General features: G+C 36.2%; 1 protein-coding gene across 1 annotated transcript; it reads left to right on the top strand.

Annotated features, from left to right (window-relative positions):
• Positions 1 to 1423: 1423 nt before the first annotated feature.
• Positions 1424 to 18366, top strand: LOC139152771 (long-chain fatty acid transport protein 4-like). The gene is made up of 12 exons (XM_070726100.1): positions 1424 to 1520; positions 1642 to 2006; positions 6153 to 6541; positions 7055 to 7210; positions 7530 to 7599; positions 8288 to 8489; positions 8852 to 9001; positions 9433 to 9622; positions 9856 to 9993; positions 11246 to 11410; positions 14449 to 14595; positions 15209 to 18366. Exons 2-12 carry the CDS (start codon positions 1774 to 1776, stop codon positions 15364 to 15366), a joined length of 1998 nt encoding a protein of 665 aa, XP_070582201.1. The 5' UTR covers positions 1424 to 1520; positions 1642 to 1773; the 3' UTR covers positions 15367 to 18366.
• Positions 18367 to 23860: the final 5494 nt, after the last annotated feature.

The raw sequence follows: 23860 nt of genomic DNA, 5'->3' as shown, positions 1-23860 counted from the left end.
CTAAAATTTCACCTTGACTTTCATTCATTCATTCTGCACCAGCTTTGCGAAAAGCATACAAAGGGACTGGACAGAAATTACAGGGGGGGGGGCGGTGTCGCTGAGCGAAAGTAGTGACCCATCAAAAGTGTTTGCATCATGTGCGCAAAAAATAGTGACCCTACCCCTGTGTGTCACAGTCCATATCAATATTGTCTTAATTGAGATATAATTTCTCCTTTGACCTATGACTTTTGAACTTTCAAAAAATACTTTTTAACTATAATTATGCAGAGAGCACTATCATTGTTTGAAGAAACTTATTACAGCCTAAAAGTCAATACTTAACTATACACATACATTTAAATGCAGAGATATAGCAAGTTTTGTCAGGGGAAATGTTGTACAGTTTACCCCTAGACTACAATCAAAATTTGATTAAAGAAATTGATTAATGTTTTTGAGTGAATTATTTTATATATTTCATGTCATGTTTGCTGCCTACATCTGTAATTTCAAACACCCTATTCTAATCAAGAACGCTTATATAATTTGTCAAAACTTTATAAAAGTGAAGATTTACCTAGTCTTTGTAACGTAAAGTTAGTGTTCTCATAGACTGCAATAGAGAGTGAATCATCGTTATATATGTGAAAACAAATCAACTGAATTTTTGCAAATCAGCTGAAATTTTCTGCTGAATGGAATTTTCTCGTAATTCCTACAAAATCAGTTAAATTTTTGTCTGAAAACAAGATATGCAACTGATTTTTCAAATGATATCTAAAAATCCAGCTGATTGTTCTGGCAAAAAGAAATATTCACCATAAGTTTTCAGCCGTGGAAAATCAGCTGGAAAAAACAGCTTATTTTTTTACAGATTAATGTGATCCCTGGAAAGTTCAGCTGAATTCCACGCTGATCACACACTTTTGGAACGGAATGGCACACAATCTAGAGTTACAAATTCAAATATATTTTGTACATCTCCTACTAAGTAAGAGTGATCTTATTTTTCGGACTTCGGAATTCCGAACTTGAATTAGTTCGGATTCTGTTAAAAGTAGGATTTCCAAACATTTGCAGGTTTGCTCAAAAACGAAAATCAGCGTTTCACAGCTAAAGGCCCTATTTCTTTTATTATTTTTTATTTGTTTTAATTTTTTATTTTTTTGCAATTTTAAGCGTGGCCCGATAACGCACGGGTAAGTTTATATGAGCGCGACCCTGGCAGGGACACTGTATTAAACAGCCAACAACACTCAACAATAACGATGCAGCCAACTTGCAGAACGTCAGTATTCTGTCACGGTTACTCTACTCCACCGTGGGTTAAAGAAACTGTTATTCTCTGTATTCTGTAGACTTCCGTCACACTCAGTGAGAGAGTATTGTCACAAAGGTATTGTGAGTGTGCGCGCTGAAGCTCTGAGGGTCAAAGTTCAACCATCATGTGATTGCATGCACCACCAGACAGAGCGTGCACAGTTTTGGCTTGATAGGACCGATCAGAAAGGTTAGGGGTGGGTCAATTATATCGCGTAAGTTTTCAGTGGATGATTCTTTGATGACTAAGAACACAAATCGTTCTAAAATTAGTTTTGTGTTGTCTAGAAATGAGTAACAAAGCGAAAGGATAAATATTTGTCGTTTTGTACATAGGCAACACATGTACGTGTATCAACCTGTTGTCCGGGGCCTTGCTCATCCACTGCCAGCACTGTGGATCATCTAAAGTTCGTTGACTCACGGTACACGGGGTGACCGTGATCAACTGCCAGATAAAGAGTGCACATGGTCACTTCGATCAACGCGTTCAGTGCAGCTAGACTACTTCGACGATTAATAAGTGCCTTACCTGGTTGGAAAATGGTCTTAAAAGCGGCTGCTCTGGGCGGCCTGGCCACCGTCCTACGATATAACGGTGCAAGTTGGGGACATGTCATCGTAGCAACTGTTGTGGTGTATGCGGCGTTGAGTTGGAAGTTTGTAGTGATTGCGGTGAAGACTTTCCCTAGGGACTTCAGGTAAACTATATCAGTCAATCATACAGATACAGTCACGCAAGAGAATCGCAGACAAAACCCAGCAATGAGCTTACTTTACCTGTTCATCATATTCATTCAACGACTATGTAGTGATCTCACAACCTGAAACTGGTCGGAAGTAGTGAAAACGTTTATTCACACTTTTATGCCATTTCTCAGGATTCCTAAAAAAGCAATGCAATGACATGTCAACTCCAGCCATCTTGAAATAGGTAAAATCACTATCTCTTAACTGGTAAGTTGAATCATGGAGGTGCAAGCTCCAAGGTTGAATTTAGCAGTTTGAGCCTCTACTGTTCAGACTGTTCAAATGTCCAAATGTCACAGCAGTGTTCTTCTAAGCCATATTCAGTACCCAATTAAATTTGGTCTTTACACCCAAAGGCCATAAGTACATGTGGGCAATGTTGCAGGGATAAAACGGTGTACCTGCTGTGCATGGCATATAAAATGACTGTTTTCTTGAAGGATTGTCATAAAATTCATGAAATATTAACATTCAACATTATAATCATTCATACATATATGATGATTTACTGGGTTGCCATAGTTACAAATACACTGTTCTCAATGTTTGTTGTTCAATCTCATTTACATCACAGTAGACCATAATGTTTCATTTGTAAAGCACTGATGATCAGAGGACGCAAAGCCATTACATGTCTCTGGACATAATTTGTGTTAAACCATAGACAGTAGAGGGGTACCTATGGTCAAACTGACTCACTTTGTTGTTGAGATGCAAGATATTAAAGTGACAATCATCTAGAAACTGTTCTCTTCAAGACAATTGTTAGCCAAGTTACTCTGAGCTGCTATGTCAGAAGAAACAAAGAAAGCCCTACTTGCAATATCGGACTGAGTTTAGTTCAGGTTACCAGAGATTCTCAGGTTTAATATAGACTATAGATTCTCAGGTATAATATAGTAATAAATTTATTGACATTATTCCCTCAAGGGTGAACATATTCAAGAACTATAATATAGTCTGCACATGCATAGATTTCATTCACTGAATGAATGTGTGACCATGCATATATTGAACCCAAGTTTCAGACAAATTAAATGAAACCGTTGCAAAAATGAATTAATGGTCATGGCCATTAATTCATTTTCGCGATGGTTTCATTTATCGTGTCTAAAACCGAGGTCGAATATACATATGCATGGTCACCCATTCATTCAGTATATCTTTAAACATGTCAAAAAAATATAGGTAGTATCTCGTATCAAACAAAATTCATGAAAAATGGCCGACTTTGTCCCTTTAATGGTGACGTTCTGTTGCAAAATTGACATGACTCTAGCGTTTTAAGTGTGATGGAACGCAAAATCTCACTCTTTTTATACAGGGTGGGAGAGGGGGCTTTCTGATCACCTTGCTTCCATTATTTCAAAGCTGCTCTCTACGCGTGGCTCATGGGTACATGACAGGGAACATTTTCATAAACTAATATGCTTGAGGAATCAGTTTGACAGAATACCTTCAACTATCATTTTCTTGAGTCAGTCTGGGGGCACCATATAGCCTTATTTACTTTCTATTCAGTGACTTGTTCGTGCAAATGACCACAGCCTAGAATATTGCAGCATAGGATATGTTTGTAAATAAGAATAATTTACAGGTGATAGTAATCTCTTAATTAAACAAGTATTTTGTCTTTTCATCGAAAGTATCAAAAGCGTTTTTACACTCTAAGTCACCTTCCACAGAACCTACAGCATGGATCCAAGCTTAGACCATAGGGATGTATTGCTCTATGGTCCAAGGAACAGTCTTTTCTCTATAGATTTCATACCTTATATATGCAGGATACTTATGTGTATTATATACACAGGTGTTAAAGTAGTTCCTTTTGTAAATTGTACATCACGTCCATGGTAAAACTGTCACAACAAAATTTCAAATTATTTAATAGTTTAAACATTGCGACAAGCATACGGAAACACCATGGCAACCAATGCAAATGAATGACACTTAATCAGGGTTTGCTTTGAAGCGTCCGGTGTTGAAAACCTTGTTAGCAGTTTAAATTTCCAACAACTTTCAGCAATTTATTATTTTTAGGGGAAGTTCAAACCAGATATTTTGTTGATGTATTTTTGCTGTACCACATATCATTAAAGAGAGGGACGGGATTGGGGTCAGACTAAAGTTTTCTGTGTTCTGCACATTTTGCATTTAATTGTCTCTGGTTCCTTCCCCAGTACATTTTCCACTGACCAGTTAGGGCAAATGCTAAGCATTGGGTTAGGATCAGTGTCCAGTAGGTAGATATGTCCAGGAGTAACAGTCGAAGAATGCTAAGAATCAAGCATGTTACCATTGAATCTTTTCTTTCTTGACTAGATATGGAGATTTTTATGTACCTTGTGTCATTTTCATCACATGCTGACAATAATCTTCCATTTTTCGGCCATTTTTTCATTGTTTGACAGATGTTTAACAGGGCTTGACAATTTTTTTTCCAGTTCACTTGTCCGTCGGACAAGTGGATTTTCAATTTCACTTGTCCTCTCAAAAATTTTACTTGTCCTCCATTTGTAATAAATCAAGACCAAAATGCTTGCGACGAAGTTCGTAGCGGCTTTCAGGGCTTTCTTATCTTGGTAATTTTCGCCGATGTTGACGCCGATTTTTTTCAAAAGTTTACATTGAAGTAGGCCTGCGTACGGTCTGTATGTTTCTGGCGTCATACGGCCTCCACCACAAGAGGCCGTATAACGCCGGGAACTCACAGACCTGTACGCAGAGCTAACATTGAATTTGAAGGTACATATCATACATCGGCTTCCCGTTTTTGGCAAGCATAAATGCCGTCGTAAAAAGATTGGTCAGTTTCTATCGCTGGTCGTCGTCATTCGGTTCACGCATTGCGAGTGCATGCGATCGGATTGTTGGCAAGTGAAACCGTACTATCGGGCTCAGCGGGACCCACAAAATTTCCACAATCATTGTCCCCGTCACGATCTCATCTGCGATGCGCCAAACAGTCCAAATGCGGTTGACTAAACTCGTGAGACCTTATCGATTCAACGCGAAACATGTCGTATCTGTCAAGAAAAGCATTTCGCTTGGTTTCTTGGTTTGGTCATGGAGGTAGTCTCTTCCTACCTCCATGCTTTGGCAATGGTGCATGGTGGGGTATTTGAGACACGACGTACTGAACATTTTGGAACCGTCATATTTCAACCAAGGCCACTGTGCTTTTCAAATTCCATTTCGGCATTTCGGGAGATAACGTCTACGGCGTTTTTCCTCATCATAACGCTTATGTTTAGATCTTTTGTCAGAAACATCGTTCATCACATCGAGTCGTCGATTCTCAGACGATCCTACTCACGCTGGCCCTCGTGGCGCCGTCGTAAACCATCACAATGTCGTTTCTCAGAGTTACACAATGCCCATCGTCGTAAACTACGTGCCTCTTTACGGCAACAACTTTGCTTGATTTTTGCGTAGGTCTGCGGAGCGGAAATTACGCTCTGGCTCGCGAAAATGCACAATGCCTTGTTTGCATTAGTGGAAATATTACCGTAAAATACTCATATTTACAGCGATCACTCCACAAACTATCTGCCAACAATGTTCGTCTACCTCGCGAGGCTGCATAAATGATTTTGAAGTACTGCACGGTCGATCGCCGATAAGCAATATGATTGGGTTTTGCAATTTTTTACCTAATTTGTTGGGGCGGAGCAGTCAGCATACAACAAAGAAATGCTGTTTACGCCAAGTTTTAAGCAACTTTTTAATTGGACGATGAAACAATTTCATGTCGATCATCGAAAAATTGCAACATTGTGTGAGTCGGCAAATGAATCGCAGAAGAACGTCACAATTGTATCTAAAAAAGTCAGTGATTGACATTTATTTTGTGTGAACGACAACGCAAATCGGGCGACACCGCAACTTAGGTTCGCGTTGATTGCGCCAGAAGTTGTATAAACAACTTGTCCGGCGGGCGACCAGATTTTATTTTTGACTTGCCCGAACGTAAATTTCACTTGTCCCGGGCGTCGGGCGATAGGAATTGTCAAGCCTGGTTTAACAGTGCTGATCAGCCAGATGGAGATGCTAAAAATATTCGTCTTTGCTTGATCAGTTTCTATATTCTCTCACAGAGCTCTGACAGCACTGATTGGCCTGAGGACAATGCTGTACAGAATGAGAAAAAACAACTCACTTGTGCCAGCATTTTTCCGGGAACAAGTGTCCAAACATCCACACAAGGTAGCTCTTCGATGTGATGGCAGATCATGGACTTTTCAAGAAATTGACGAATACTCAAACAGGGTCGCTAATTATTTTTATGAATCTGGATACAAGAAAGACGATGTTGTTGCGATATTCACGGAAAGCAAACCAGAGTTTATATGTCTTTGGCTTGGACTTTCCAAAATTGGAGTTGTTGCAGCTTTGATCAACTTTAATCTTCGATCAGATTCATTGATACATTGTATAAGGGCTTCATATGCAAAGGGATTGATATATGGATCTGAACTGATCGATGGTGAGTGGAATTTGTCTTATTGCAGTGGTGGATTTTCCAATAAATGAAATTTCAATACAGATAGGTCTGAAATTCAATTCAAACAGTGATAAGAAATTTGATTGTCTTGAGTTTCCTTCAGATGAAAAGATCATGGCACGGTAATTCCTTGATAAAATCTTACAAAAACTTTTGCAAATCTAAAATTACTTGGCCACATTCTGCATTTGATAATGTGTCTGCTTCTGGGTGCCTTTTATGATTGCTAAATGAAACATTACGGTATTGTCAACTAGTAATATGGTGAAGTTTGGTTCTAATATTCTAATTTATTATTTTTATTTGTTGACTGATATCAAAGACGTGTCTGTGTATGTACCTGGGATTCGTTATCTTCTCTATAATATTGATACCTATACATTCTGAAGTGTTGGTCAGCAGTTAATATTAATATCAGTACGAGACATTTTTGTCTTACAATTAGTACACCAAAAATATTAACCTGATGTATGATTACACTTGGTTTTATTACAGCAATGAGGGATATTAAAATGTCCTTATCAAAGACAATGGTGCTGTATTGTAGTGGACAGTACAAGAATGAAACTCTGTCAGCGGTGCACCTGGATGAAAAGTTACACCAATCATCTTCACTACCACCACCTGTAGTACCCAATAGAGTTATTACTGGTAAATATATCAAGTTTGTCATTCAGAACGAAGAAGGCAAATGTTTCAGATTTCACATGTACCCTGTGATTTCCAGCACTCTGATGCTTCACTGGCAGCAAAGTCATACCGGTAGATATGGAAGGTTTTGATCAGTGGGTTATTTTTTCTGTGATTTCCTGGTTGCTTGAGAAGTTACACTACATCAGTCTAGTTTTACACCAGTATCATTGTCCAAGAGTAGGTAAGGACTGTGTTTCATCAAAGCCTACTGATTTTGTAATCTTATGCAGTCTCCAGCTTTGTGCTAGATCTTCAAAATATTTTTTCTTTCTTTCAGACAAATTATTTTACATCTACACATCAGGGACAACAGGAATGCCAAAGGCAGCTATAATAACCCATGCGAGGTGAGAAGAGAAAGTAGCAACAACCAAACTAGAATTTCAGTTTGCAGAAAGTAGCAACAACCAAACTAGAATTTCAGTTTGCAGAAAGTAGCAACAACCAAACTAAAATTTCAGTTGGCAGATACAAATTTCTTATTCTATATTAGTGTTACAGAGGAGAGAAAAATCACAATTGCCAACTTTAAGGGAAATTTATTAGTTGGAAAATCACATTGGGACATATTTTGTACCTTAGTATGGTTTTTTTGTTACAAAAAATTTGAGCATTGAGAATAGATAAATTACACATTGTAACAGTGGCTGGGTTTTTATACTTTGCTGATCAGCTGTTAGCTATTGAATTTACTTTTCAAAAATCTGCCCCATTGTGATGTTTATCAACAATTTACCATGCTGGGACAACATTCAGAGTAGTTTGAAAGATGCAGTGGCTTACTGTAGTAGAGATATGACTTGAGTGAATGTGACAAAAGTTACATATTTGTTCCTGCAGTACTTTTGGCACCTGCCTTTGTCATCACAAATACTGAAACTGACAGCCACAAAAAATTGATACTATATTGTAAACTTCATATTGACATCAATTTTTTGTGGCTGCCATGGTTGCATCCCTACTAATCACAAAAGATATTTTCTCTTCTTGCCAATGTTGGTATATGAACTATAGCTTGATATTTTGTATTTTCAGATTTGCGTATATGTCCTATGGTATGTATAAAATGTTTGGGATGAGACCTGATGACATAGTCTATTGCACCTTGCCTCTTTATCACTCTGCTGGTGGTATTGTTGGCTGTGGGCAGACTGTTCTCAATGGATTGACCACTGTGATACGAAAGAAATTCTCAGCTAGTCGGTTTTGGGATGATTGTGCTGAATACAACTGCACAGTAAGTTTTTGCCATTGATGCTCTTGGTTTGCTGGGTCAAAAGCACCATTTCTTTTTGGACTCCTTTCACCGTAGACTCATTTTATAAACTAAACCGTTTATCGGAATTTCATACTGGATGATGCTTAGTGAAAACAAAACAATTGGTTGAGTAGAATACTAGTATATATCACAACTGTTCAGTCAGGTTTGATAGAATAACTGATTACATATCCAGTATTTGTCTGAAACAGCCATAAACTTTCAAAAACCCTGCCCTTGAGTCATCGATTGAACACAATTTGTCTGAGATAAAAAATTGTTAAGGCGAAAAAAGATGATACAAAACAAGCCGTTTTGTAATTTTCCTGTTTGCTTTTTAGATTGTACAGTACATAGGTGAGATTTGCCGGTATTTATTAGCACAACCAGAGAAGGCTGTAGAAAAACAACACAACGTACGTATGGCAATTGGCAATGGTCTTAGACCACAAATCTGGAACAAGTTTGTCACAAGATTTAATATTTCACAGGTGAGACATCAATATTTTGTGAGCAGATGTATGTGTGTGTTGTAGTGTGCGTGGATCCATGTTCTTGCACTTAATTTTGAAGATGTTTCCAGCTGTCATTGGAATAATCCATTGTGTCATTTGTGATAAGGTATGAGCAAATCCATTGTATTGCAGTCTTTGGCCAACAAATGTTTTGGCTGGGCCAGCAGATTTGCCATTATGGTAGTTCTTTGAACCAGATACTGTATGTGTAGGGCTGTAGGATTCAATACTTAACTCATTTCAACACTAGTGCTCAGATAACTCAGACTGAACTACACCTAGCCATGATTAGACGTTGAGATTGAAAATTATTGAACTATTTTTCCAACATTAAATAATTACACAAGTCTGTTACCTTTAGTAGGCTGATGCTAGTGGCCATAATATTCAAATTTATATTTCCACAGGTTGCTGAATTTTATGGCTCTACTGAAGGTAATGCAAACATTGTTAACATTGACGGTAAACCTGGTGCTGTAGGCTTCAATTCTATGATAGTGCCATGGGCTTATCCAATCAGATTAGCCCTTGTAAATGAAGACACCGGAGAACTTGTAAGAGACCGTAGGACTGGTCTGTGTGTAATGGCCAAACCAGGTAAAAATCCAGATATTTACTTTTTTATCCTGTTGATGTGACATAAAAAAACAATCACAAAATTTACAATTTCTTCAATCACTTGTTTATTAATTTTAGTATTTAAATTTAGAAAAATTTCATGTCTGATATATAACCAATAAACTATAAAGAAAACTATATCTGCCTTATCAAAGTTACAATAACGTTGATGTCAAAACATACCAACGCAGTGTTCTCTGTGTTATACTTAGGTGAGCCTGGTGAGTTGGTTGGTAAAATCATACGCGGTGATCCAACAAGAGAATTCCATGGTTACGTCAACACCCAGGCAACTAAGAAGAAAGTGGCGCATAATGTCTTCTATCAGGGTGATACTGCATTTCTGTCAGGTAAGTCTTGATTTGACATTGCAAATTAACCCTTTCACCACCATGGTTTGGCCCAAACCCATTGTTGTCAATGGTGAGTGTGGACCTGTTTACAGGGAATTGGGGGTGGACAGGTTAATAACACAAAGTACTTCAACTGTTCACTAAGTATCAACATCCTAAGTATGATATATTGTTAGATAAGTATTCTTTTGTCATATCTACCTGTACACTCTATTTGGCGGCATTTAGTTTAGAAAATGTTTTCATTGTCAAGGACGTAGAGCTTATCATATTGGCTGATTGCCTGTTGTCTCACATCCATCATCCTTCGACAATTGACTTCATTTCAGAATTCGCTCATCCCATTGCTTTAAATTTTGTATACAGGTTCTTAGGGTTGATGAAAGTTACATTTATTCCAGTGATGATGAAAAAATGCAATAGTGTATTTTGAGGCCAACATTTGCCCTTTTGCTAGAAAAATAATCTTCTCAGAATCTACATTTCATAATGCTCTGAAATTTAGTACACAGTTTCCAACAGAGAGTTGTGGAGCAGTTTTTGCCATTTTTGGTATAAAATCATATTCTCCAAAACTGCTGGTATGATAACTTTAAAATTTAGCTCACAGCTCCATATGGATGACCTCAGATAGATTTGCTTAAATTGTAGTGAAATCTGCAATATCCAAAGTATGGGTTCGTAAACACTGGATCAAGTTGTGGTACATTCCTTCTCTGTCAGAAATCATAATTGAAAATCATCGTCACATCATATCATTGACTAATGAATGCATTTAGTAAATTTGTCTTTGAAAACTTTCATTCTTTGTCAGTCAGCTTGCTATTCACATTCATCACAAATTAAACTGTTGCCATTTAATGTACGGGTATGCCAGTGTGGAGTTTTATCAGCAACTATTAAAGTCAGTTTTTGTTTGATTAAAATACCAGGCCTTTAATATTACCATGGTAAATTGCATTTTCAGAATTAATATTATCTAGTGATAGCAAATTTTCCAAGAGCTACTGGGTACAAAAAATATAAATAAAACTTTACTGAGTGCAAGATCATTTGTGCCAGATACAGTCCTGCAACTTTACATTCCAAATTATAATAAATGCAATGAGAAACAAGTGTTACGATACCATACCTTGTTGCACAGCCATCATTTTTACATTTGATAATCAGAATTATTTCAGACGTTGATAGAATTACCATATGTACTTTCATTACACCATTTTGTGATGATGCTTTGTTGAATTGACAGGTGATGTCTTGGTGATGGATGAGTGTGGATACATGTACTTCAGAGACAGAGCAGGTGATACATTCAGATGGAGAGGAGAAAATGTGTCAACCACTGAAGTTGAAGGCACAGTCAGTAGGATATTGGAATTACGAGATGTTGTGGTCTATGGAGTAGAAGTACCAGGTAAGAGAACGTTGAGAAATGATAAACCACTCCAGGTCAAGTCAACAAAAATGATTAACTTCCTAGGGGTCAAGTCAATAAAAATGACTGACTCCCTACAGGTCAAGTTAATAAAAAAGATTAACTTCTTTCAGGTCAAGTTAATAAAAATAATTAACTCCCTCCAGAACAAGTCCAAGTCCATAAAAATGATTAACCGCCACCAGGTCAAGTCCATAAAATTATGAACTCTCTTCAGGTCAAGTCAATAAAAATGAATAACCCCTTCAAGTCAAGTCAGTAATACTGAGTAATCACCTTCAGGTGAAATAAAAAAAATCAGTGTAAAGTAAGTCAGTGTGCTTAAAAAGTAAAAAAATATTATTTTTTATCTTGCTTAGGAAAACCACTTAGTGTTTCACCTTTTCACCTTTCTCTGTGTTTTCAGAGATGAATTTTTTCTGTCATAGACCCTATGTGAGGCCAGATGAATTCAGTATTGGGTTTTGTGAGATAAGAGAAAATTGCTCAAAATCAATATTAGATTGATGATTCAATGATACACAATAAAGTCATGTTGTATTTACATATGTAACTATTGCCCCAGAAATCCTTAAAGAAGTAATGATTGAACAGTTGTTAAAAAAATACATGTTTTTAGCAATTGTTCAATTAATTTGGCATTGAGTTACTACAATACAGAGTATACAGTATGTTATCTTTGCGTCATTGTTCTTGATTTGTGTGGTTGTACCCATTTTCACTGAAAGATCTTTTATGTTTTAGGGCTGTCATATTTGCTGCGTTTGTGATTTATGCCTGTTTTCACTTCCTCATTCCAATTCAACTCTAAAAAGTAAAAGATCTGTTGATGGAAATAGGGAAGAACCATGCATGTTGGCTGTTAAGGTGGAGCTGCACATTGCCAACACACTTTTTTTCATAGGAATATTTCTCATCTAAGATGACAAGGAAACCACCTCTTACTATATATTTTCAAAAAGCAAAGAATCTAAAGTTGAGTATAGTAGCAATAGTTTACTTGAAAGATGATGGGGTGTATATTTGGGGTAAAAAACATCAATTTTGGTATTAATGATAAAAAAATTTAAGTCAAAAACTTGACAGTATTTTCTGAAATGTAATATTTGAAAGAAGAGTATGAAGAGTATGTAGAAAAACCAACTATTTGAATTTGCATTATCTATCCTCATTCTAAAATGGCATGGGTTGAAAGACTGACACTCAAAAAAATTGATTAAAAGCATGCTTAGCAAAATTAAAGTGCCTCTTATTCAAAATATATGAACTTTTTTGCCAAACAAAACTCGTTTTTAGCTCCGCTATCAGCGACGCGTAGCTTATCATATAGGCTGATTTTTCCGTCGTCGTCCATAAACTATTGCGTCTCCTCTGAAACAGCATTTCAGATTGCTTTGAAATTTTATATCCAGTTCACTTGGGGTGACCTCACTTCAGTTTGTTCAAATCGTGGCGAAATTTGCATATTTGTATTTTTGGGGCATTTCTTGTTTTTTGTAAAAAAATAATTCTTCTCTGAAACCACATGTCCGATTGCTTTGAAATTTGATATGCAGTATACTTAGGGTGATATCAGTTAGATTTATTCAAATCGTGGTGAAATTTGCATATTTGTGTTTTTAAGGCAATTTTGTCATTTTTGGTAAAAATCTTTAAAAATCGTCTTCAGAACAACAGGTCATATAGCTTTGATATTTGGAACATAGGGATGATCTGTTTCAGATTTGTTCAAAAATGTGCAATTTGTATTTTTAAGACAATTTTTGTCATTTTTGGTCAAAAAATTTGTTGTACCAAAACAGCTTGTCTGACAGCTGTGATATTTAGTATGCAGGTTTACAGGGATGAGCAAAATGTGATATATTTAACTTATGATGAAATATGCGATTTTGTATTTTGTGGGCAATTTTTGCCATTTGTTGTAAAAAAGTGTGTTTCTCAAAACCTCGTCAGATAGCTTTGATATTTAGTATACAGACATCTACAGATAGACTAAATATGCTGTATGAAATTATGACGAAATCAACAATTATTTATTTTTCAGGGCAATCTTTGCCAATTTTGGTCAATTTTATCAAAAACTACTTGTCTGATACCTGTGATATTTAGTATACAGGTACCTAGGGGTTAACATTGAAATTTTGATGAAATTTTGTATTTTTGCAGCTAATTATGCCATTTTAGGTCAAGCCCTCCTGAAATGAGCTATCAGAGATATAATCCATCAAAATGTGTCACAAATAGTTATTCTCTACATAACACAGTAGAGCTCTATTGGCTGTTACAGGGGTACCTAAGAAAGTGTAGCTTTTGAATGAAAATGACATTTAGACAGGGTTGTTTGTTGGTGCACAATGTGGAAGCTCAAACTAAATGGTGAGAATGTTGCTGCATCACTTTCTCAAATAAAACTAAGAAGATCGATTTTTATTCTTGTATTGAAATAGTTCATCTGTAAAGGACTTTGGTGTCATCCTTAGTAGCTCTATGTACTTCTCTGAGCACACTGGTAATGCAGTTAATAAAGCAATGCATAACCTTGGCTTTATAAAGCATTATTGCAAAGATTCTCTGATGTTAAGTCTGTAAAGACCCTGTATATTGCCCTGGTATGCAGCGGCCTTGAAAAGTGTTATCTTATTTGGAATCCATGGCAAAAGAATCTTGTACCGTAGATAAGGTTGAACTCATTCAAAAGAAATTCATAAAATATTTATGTTTTAAACTAAATATGCACTGTTGTTCTTCAGGATATACAGAATTATGCAAATTTTTCAAATTGCCTCCTTTATACAATTGTAGGAAGGTTTCTGATCTTAGCTTTCCATACAAATTTACTCCTGTTGGTCATCTAGATAAATAAATAAAATAAATGAACATGGCGTAGAACTCAATACATTAGGTTACAGTTAGATAAAGCTGTGTTGATAAAAAAATAATTTGATCAGAAATGGAAAGAAAGATGCATTAGTGCCAAAATGAAATGAAGTGATTATTTCAATTTTATTTTTTCACAGGAGTTGAAGGTAAATGTGGCATGGCAGCCATAGTTGATGAACAAAATAACTTGGATTTGGTTGCTTTTGCCAACAAAATCAAGAAAGAATTACCAAGCTATGCAAGACCATTGTTCCTGAGATTAGCTGATAGCGTGGACACCACAGGTAAATAACAGATCATGACTTGCATCTGATAAGTACAGCAGTGTCAGGATGAAAAAATTTTGAAATTCACTGTGGATGACAAAATGTCAAGTTCAGGGTTCATCACAGAAAAACATCAAAATGCCTTTGTTGTCGTCACTTTATGATGGTAGGAATCATCCTGTAGAGGTTGTTTTTATGAAAAGTGAATTCAAATTTCCGATGTCTTTATGTGTGTAATAGCGTTGATCGCGATTTTGGTTTTGTTACTATATATAGCTGCACGCGTGCGACTTTCGAACAAATAAGCTGAAATTCGGACAAATTTTGTCGTTGTTGCGCGGCTGTTGTTGCAGCTTGTAGTCTCAGTCATCAATTCATACGAATAAGTGTGACGCTAAATAGCCTTTCTAACACTCGCAGGTTTTATTTTCGTCGTTTATGCGGAAAATGCGGACAAATGTTTATTTATGCATATTAATAAGAGAGAACAGTGACGTCATTTGCGATCAGCGCTATTGATCAGTCTTTGGTCCATCACTTCAGCATCAGCTCTCTGTTCTAAAACAGTGATAAAGTTGACAATTTTTTGTTCCAAGAGAGGAATTGATAAATTTCCCAATTTCATTCACAGGAACTTTCAAATTGAAGAAGACAGACTTGAAAAAAGAAGGTTTCAATCCAGACATAGTGAAAGACAGCTTGTATTTTATGGATTTGAAGAGTGGTGACTTCAAAGAATTGACAAAACAAATTTATAATGACATCTGTGCGGGAAAAATTAGAATGTGAAAGTGTCTTTTTTTTCCCTCAGAAGGTTATGATAATTATTTGAGGTGAATGCAAGATTTTACTCATCAAAATATTCAGTGTTTTTTTCCAGACTTCATTTTATATGTAAATGATGTTGATTTGAATACAAATCAGGATCTTGTTTCAAAGTTCATGTCAAATGACATACAGTTTTGGTATCATAGTATGGTTTGACATTGTTAGATGGCGATTTCTCAAAATTATCGTTGATTTTTTTCTTCACTGAAAACTCTCCGAAATTGTTTTTTGCATACTTTATAATAGTTTACTATTTGACTGGAAGAAAAATTCTGTCCAAGAAGTATCGTAAATTAGTAGTTGTAATTGCTGTGCTAACAGTCAATTTCCAAAATGACATGAGATGTTCTATAACCTCTGCCGCATAGCACTGCTTTTGTAACACTGAATCTGATTGGATGTCTTTCACTGCTTACAGCAGTGGAAACAAAAATGACATCAGGAAACATTACATTCTGTATTTCTGAAATTGTGACTTGCTAGATAAATCAAATAAATTATGTTTTATTCCATACCTAGGATCTACAATTTGTTTATCAGAAATGACCACACACTTTTTGAAATTGACTGCTGGTAATCAAGCTTTGAATTCAAAATAAAGAAATTTGCGATATGTACACAAGACATCAGGAGCTAATGAGCTACTTGTAGGTATTGCCCCTGTGTGTTTGTCTATATGTCCACTGCACAGAAATATGAACTTTTCCCTATCATGATAATATTTAGAATTTAGATGCATAATTCTGTTGACTGAATGAACATATAGATGGAAATCTTAAAAAACATTAAGGAGGAAATGATGGGATGGCGATTTTCAGCTCAGCTGTCATTAACGCAGAGCTATTCAGATAGGTTGAATGTTCCTTGTCATCAGCCATCAACTCTCCTCTGGCAACACAGGGAAAATAATCATTGAATTATTAAGTCTTTAATTACAGCAGCAGCATGGTATGGATGATATTGTCTGGTTCATCTAACAATCAGGTATTTTTATATCTTGGCCATCACTGTTAAAGAACTACCACCATGACAGGGCTTTGAGTCCATCAGATATCTGTATATTTGTTTGTCATGAAATGACATCCTACTCCACTGGCATGTATTAACTGTCCAGGTATTAATGGTATTCATAATATTACTTTAAAAATAATGATTGAGCCAAAACTACACTAGCATATTGAAATCTTGAAGAATGATTGAGTTTGCACCTAGATTTCTCAATATCCTAGCTGTGAATGTAAAATGACTTTCAGCAAAGTATTTTTGTAAAATCAAGTTACTTCTAATTAACTGACTCAGGAATCAGTTTGGTCAAACTCCTTTCTCATCTCCAAATGCCAAAGTGATGAATGTTACACAATGCGTGTGAGCTACACTTGAGCTTGGTTGCATGTCAAAGTTTACAATAGAATGATCCCAAATTTTTTTTTATGCAGGAAAATCCTCACTCAGTGTACATATTTGGGACAATCCTAATTGATCCTGATAAATTACCAGGTTTTATTTTATTATGCATATCATTATGCATAGATGGGATAAAGTCGATAGTAATTAAAATAGGCAATCCATTTGTATATGCAATATAGTTGAAGTATTCAAAGAAATGACCAATTTGAATACAATTGATAGAATCACACCAAGTGCTAATACTTACATAATGGCTGGCCAGGGATAGTTGCAAAAAATGACATCACACTCTACTGACAGTTATCAGTGCAATTGTGCAATGGTATTGCTTTCTATAGACTATATAGTATAATATCTGTGAAATACATTATCTCTACATACATTATCTGTAGTTCCTTCAGATAAAAATGTTAGCACAGAGAAAGTAGCTTTTAAACTTTTCAAAAGCAGTAGTGATTATTTTTGTTTGTGTAGACTGTAAATCAAGAAAACTTGTAAACAGCATTTAATTTGATGTGGATGTGTTTTGTCAGCTTTTGTCCATAAAATCAAATCTTTTGCTTTATGATCAGAAAAATTGTACATCGTGTCATTGCTTGGATTTGTTACTCACAAGAAACAAGTGAATTTCAAACTCATTTTAAACAAATCAAACATGGACAGAAAACTGTTCAATACTGAATGTTTTTATAAAAAGTTTTTTTTGTTCTGTGTTTTGTTGACAATTGTATAATGTGTGTCAGGTCCGTTTTTAGGAATCATTAGCAATTACCGCAAAGAGTGTTAATCTCTGCAGCTTGAGTTTTGAGTATTTGACAGATCTCTCAATGAGAAAATCTTCTTATCACCTAGTTTAAAATGAAATTTCTTTGATGATTTTTGTGCTCTGTATTTGAATACATCTTGTATTGTCATTTGGGGAAGAATGAACCTCCGGGGCAGATATTTGAACTTTCAAACTTTTACAATACTTTTTTTTGTTTACAACTTGTCGGGGTTCATTTTGAAGAAAATAGAGTGAATAAAGTTTTCATGTGCTTGTTTTTGTGAAAATCGAAAATTTTAAATTTGTCATAGAATTCTGAAAGGGAAGGTGTTGCCTTTGAATTTCAAGTGTCAGAAAATAGTGGGGAATTTGAATCTCCAGTTCAACATTTTGTGCAGTGACCCCTGACTTTAAATCTTGATTTAAAAAGGGAATGGCTAAGAGTTCCCTTAAGCATAAGCTGTAATTTTTGGCAAGTTTTTCAGTATTCTGCTTCTACCGTGTCTGACCTTAATCCGTTCGTCACACTAGAATTTCGAGTAATCTTTTTGTAAACACAGCTTGTATGTGTGTAGTGATCATTGTTTATTGTTTACAAATGAATTCTAGTCCAGACTTGAATACAATTTTCAACAATAACAATGTAGATTATACTCATATAGGTTATGTTGATATGCTAAATACTTGGCATGAAATTATAGTTTAGGGATTCAATGCAGAAAGTGTAGGGAAACCACAAAATGAAAGTTCTGAAAAAATAGCCAAAAGATACAGCTTATGGAGCTTTACATGTAAGGAAAATTTGAGCAACAGTTAAATCTTTAAATGTCAAGTTGCATACTATATGTACCCTTATGTATGGTTCATCATTTGGCTCAACCAAATTTTATGCTGGTTTGAACAAACCTCAATTCTGCTCATGTAAAAAGTATCAAAGTATTTGAAGCAATGGTTCGCTAGAAAAAGTTCAGCATTAAAAGTCCAATTTGAGGATTGTGACCACAGGAGTTTTTACTTGTAAACATACTATCCGTACATATTTTAGAGAAAATTAAGTGTTTTCTTTTTTTCTTGGATACATGATTCAGCAGTTATTGGCCGTTCTGCCAATGATGTCAGCATGTCTGATAAATGCTAATGATAAAATCTACCCCTCACTGACGTCATGCAGTGTGATGCACAAATGCTGAATCTATGCTAGTCAGATACGTTGTCTGTTGTACAGGAATGCTCTGCAAATGGCCTGAATTCTCAACGACACATTATTTCTCAATGGCCCAGGCTTTACATGTCATACGGCCAAGGGTCTAAAACCAGTCTAGTTCGATGGCTGACCTAATGACTTGCCCAGGTACTTTCGTAAGTATACAATAACCACAGAAATATTAATTTTTATCAAGAATATTCAGAATCATAAATTTATTAATTACAGGGCCTGTAATAAAACTGCACGACTTTGGTATTGAAACTGATCATCATTCAAGATTTGAATGGAGTAGGGTACTTATGTAAGTAAACAGTAATGACAAACATATTTATATTTTCATCAAAAGTATTCATAATCATAAGTTTATTAACTTTACACTCTTGCTAAGACTGATAATGTCTTATGGCCCTGTGTCTGACCCTATAACCCATGAGTAACATGCGAGCTTCCTTAATTACTTTCCCTTGGTAGAAAACTTTGTTAAGCACTGTCTAATTGGCTCTTAAAATTGCAGTATTTGATCTGTTTAATGCCAATCACATTATATGTTCTTTTATACGGCTTATGCAAATAAGGTTGATATCTTTGTCTCATGTTTACATGACTTGCATGTTGAGAAGAGCAGCATTAAAATTCGATCGAATTTTGGCAGCCTCATATCCTCTCAAATGATTTGAATTTCATATTTGAATTGACATACAAACAAAACGTGAACTGGTGAGGAAAGTGTTTTCACTGTGCACACGCTGAAATCAACTGTCATGACGGTCAGGCAAGGGGTGACCCACAGGCGCAATGTAGACTGGGTAGTTTAAGGGACATAAGCTGCAACTTGTGGCAAGTTTTTACAGTATTGTGCTTCTGTATATCAGCTACCATGTCTGACCCTAATCCGTTTGTCATGCTGAAATTTCGAGTATTCTTTTTGTCAACACAGCTTGTATGTGTGTAGTGATTATTGTTTATTGTTTACAAATGAATACTAGTCCGGACTTGAATACAATTTTCAACAATAACAATGGGGATTTTTTTGTTATGTTGATATGCTAAATACTTGGCATTAAATTACAGTTTAGGGATTCAATGCAGAAAGTGTAGGAAAACCACAAAACAAAAGCTCTGAAAAAATAGCCAAAAGAGATACAGCTTATTATTGAGCTTTAACCATAGGCTAAACGGTTACTCTACCTGTGAACGCAGTAATTGTTTTGCTCTGACCCCGGTCGCTCCACAGACCATGCTCTGGCACGTAACGTCAAAGGATGTGGCGATTGCCGTACATTTTCTTTATCATGCTGTGACGATTGAAAATAAATTTGGATATTTGTATTTTCGTTTCCCACTGATATCAGCGTTTACATTGCTCACCTGTTTGAACATATTATTTGTGTGACTCCAAATTTATCGATCACAAGAAAACTATTCAAATTGTTTTCACTACACAGTGCTGCGTTATTGGTCTATTTACACCTGTTACTTGCTATAAAAGAACACCCAAATTATTGCCACGTTGAGCGTCAATTCAGTATCTCACGCACAACCGTGCTGTTCAGTTGTGACAGTTTTCTAAGGTAGAAGACGGTGACTTTGGAGGCCTTCTCCTCTCCGTTAAAGCTACAAGTGGTGGGGTGAGTTTCTGTAGACCGATATATGCTTTCATTGTAAATCATTCGTAAGCTCGTAGTCGAATATGGACACTTTCTGGACTCTGATATATGTATAAACAACTCAAAACAGTTCTCGTCGGGTTTATTGAAGCCATGCATTGACCACAGACAAGACGTAATAAAGAAATTATTTTTGTATGTCACTTAACTATTGTAATTTTGTTTTGTGCGACAGGGTTTTTTTTGTAGTAGTCGCCCATTTGTACCTCTATTTATGTGTCAGTGGAATAAATGGTTGCATATTGGAATTATTGTGAGCAATCTTTCCTTGGAGAGACGTGTGAAATGCAAGCTACCCTCATTGGAACGAACTATTGGTCACATTTGGCGTAGTCAGCAGGATCCAATGACGTGGTTGCAGCTTTGAAAAGGACCCCCATCGCAGATTCGGCGACCATACCCGAAGTCGACGGCTGTTCACAACGAAAGCAGTGACTGGCGTTCCGAAGTTTATCAGATAACTCTTATTTTTGTTTACTCCCCCCCCCCTGGATATATGGACTTTCCCTTGATATATGCAAAAGAAACTATCGAAATTCGGAACAGTGTAGTGCTATTTTCGTGAACATTGAGTATAACTTAGAATTTTTCCCCATTAATGATATATCTTGAATGACTTTGAAGCAGTATCTCTGTATAATTCGTATAGCACATTGTTTATTTCCCGACCTTTTTCGCTTGCGTTTCTTTCTATTAAATAGACTCTTTGGAAATACCAGTGCCAGAGTTGAAGAATTATTGAAATCATTGCCAGAACTCTTATTTAACTCTACGAACTGCTATATTTATTTATTTCAGTATATTTCAGACATTTGGTGATTGTTATATGTTTATAGTTAGGCCTATTCTGTCATTTAGATTTTGATGTTGCGTACATATCAAGAGTTGCAAATAGCGAAATATTGTAGAAATTTGCTTGTTATTATAGAAATAACGGACGACGCGCTGACCATTAACGTTTATTTGTGGGCAAGGGGGAGAGGAAAGCCAAAAATTAACGGACGAGGCTTGCCGAGCCCGTTAATTTGGCTTTCCTCGAGTCCGCGCCCACAAATAAACGTTAATGGTCAGCGCGTCGTCCGTTATTTCCATAATATTATCGGCGAACCCAAGAAAACCGTCAAAATATCCGAAAATTTCAGGAGCGAATGACAACTGGGCCCCAGAAACTGAGCATTACGCGACGCACTGGCACGCGCGCTGAAAAAATTGGCAAATCCGGAGATGTTTTCAAAAAAAATATCTCAACTTGACCTACAAGTGCTCCATTTTATTTTGTGATTGATTATGATTTATGTTTTAGCTGTAAAGTTACGATACTTTGAGTTGTTAATCTTATTATTCATATTCACGGGCATGTAAACAAACCATTACTCTGTATTTGTCGTCAGTCACGTGGTTCAGCTCGACCAATCAAAATGCGACGGGCAGGGCATGGTAATATAATGTCGCATTGTTTTCAATTTAATAAGCAACCAACGCAAAAAAAAAATACTAAGTTTTCTCCCCTTATACGATAAATTGTTGCTATTTATCACTGTAAACTGTACAAAAACTTTGAAAATGGAAGAGTTACAGCATGAAATTGATAGATTACGTGTTGAACTACATACTCTTAAGCAACAGCAAGTAGTGGCTCAAGCATCGGCTATAGACCAGCAGTTCCGTAGAGAAAGGGAGCGTACAGACAGGGCTGAAGAAAAACTTGAAGAGACAAGGAAGCAGTTAAATGATCTTGAACGTAAAGACAGTGACAAGGAAGTAAAAAGAGAAAGGAACGAATTTTTGATGGTCTACCTGGTCGTACTGTATACGTGGCTAAGGAGCAGAAGAAAATACCAAAACTTGGTGAAAGACCTCAGACCGAGGGTGATGTAGACGTTGATGAATTGATTGAAGATGTTGAACGATATCTGAAAACAAGACACCTAACTTTGGAGTCACACAAATAATATGTTCAAACAGGTAAGTAAGCAATGTAAACGCTGATATCAGTGGGAAACGAAAATACAAATATCCAAATTTATTTTCAATCGTCACAATGCCGAATCAAGAAATGTAGCAGCGCTTTTACCCTTCAAAAAATGACAATTACGGTATTTTTTCTGATTAAGGTGTATGATTGGCTAAAAACGTCGCAGTTTTTGGCAACCCATGGTTGTAGCTCCCAGAATCACTGGAATTTTGCCCATTTTGAACATCAAAGGACGTCATATGTTAAGGATAAGCTATTTTTAGGGAGTGTTGTAATAAATGCAAAACATTGAAGGTTATCTTCATGGAAATGACCAAAATTACATGTATTGAACCGAGGCGTGCTTTAATTCAATAGTTGTGACTGCAAAACGCTCGTCAGTTTCGATTGCTTCCTATGAACTCGATGTCAACATCTGGTGATACTTAATTGTCAACTACTGCAGTTTACCGGTATAGGGGGAGTAAACTGAACATGTCTTGAATTAATATTCAAAAGTTCTACACCGTTGTTACAGTTTAGAGGGAGGCTCATTTCATGCACGAATCAGGGGGAGAGTCGCCACTTTTTGAGCACGGAAATTTGAAATAGAAAATAAGATAAACTTGTTTTTTGAACACTCCACTGAAATATGAACGCACAACAGCAAGGTCTTTGAAGTGTACGGGGAAATTACGAAGTGCACACCAGGATTTAGAGACATGGAATTGTAGTTGTGACGGTAATTGTAATGCCAATAATCATCTGTACAGTTCAAAAACATACATTATATTACCATGCCCTGCCTGTCGCATTTTGATTGGTCGAGCTGAACCACGTGACTGACCACAAATACACAGTAACGGTTTGTTTACATGCCCGTGAATATGAATAATAAGATTAACAAATCAAAGTATCGTAACTTTACAGCTGAAACGTAAATCATAATCAATCACAAAATAAAATGGAGCACTTGTAGGCCAAGTTAAGATACTTTTTTCTGAAAACATATCCGGATATGCCAAATTTTTACAGCGCGCTTGACATTGCGGAGTTCTTGGGCCAAGTTGTCGTTCGCTTGGGAAATTTTCGCAAACTTTGACGGTTTTCTTGGGTTTGTTGATAATATAATGGAAATAACAGACTCCGCCCTGACCATTAATGTTTATTTATGGGCGCGGGCTCGAGAAAAGCCAAAGTTAATTTTTGGCTTTCCTCTCGCCCTTGCCCATAATTAAACGTTAATAGTCAGCGCGTCGCCCGTTATTTCTATATTTAAACGATTTTTTGAAGTATAAATACATCTCCAATCATTGTTAAACTTTGTTTGATGTTAATAAAAAAACTATTGTGTGAGGTCTATACCTCTCACTTCACACATATTTTGGATTTAAAATACCATTTGAATAACAATGAAAACAGGATCGTTTTGTTGACGGCAGGAACAAACATGT

This window comes from Ptychodera flava, chromosome 16 (assembly GCF_041260155.1).
Source record: "Ptychodera flava strain L36383 chromosome 16, AS_Pfla_20210202, whole genome shotgun sequence".
Lineage (NCBI taxonomy): Eukaryota > Metazoa > Hemichordata > Enteropneusta > Ptychoderidae > Ptychodera > Ptychodera flava.
The sequence above is the reverse complement of the archived record's forward strand: the minus strand, read 5'-3'. Positions and strand labels throughout refer to the sequence as shown.

Excerpts from the sequence above, each read along its gene's own strand:
- LOC139152771 (XM_070726100.1), top strand. The coding sequence starts at position 1,774 with ATGGTCACTTCGATCAACGCGTTCAGTGCAGCTAGACTACTTCGACGA. Across the intron at positions 8,490-8,851 it reads GTGCTGAATACAACTGCACA|ATTGTACAGTACATAGGTGA; the intron begins GTAAGTTTTTGC and ends TTTGCTTTTTAG. Across the intron at positions 11,411-14,448 it reads CTATGGAGTAGAAGTACCAG|GAGTTGAAGGTAAATGTGGC; the intron begins GTAAGAGAACGT and ends ATTTTTTCACAG.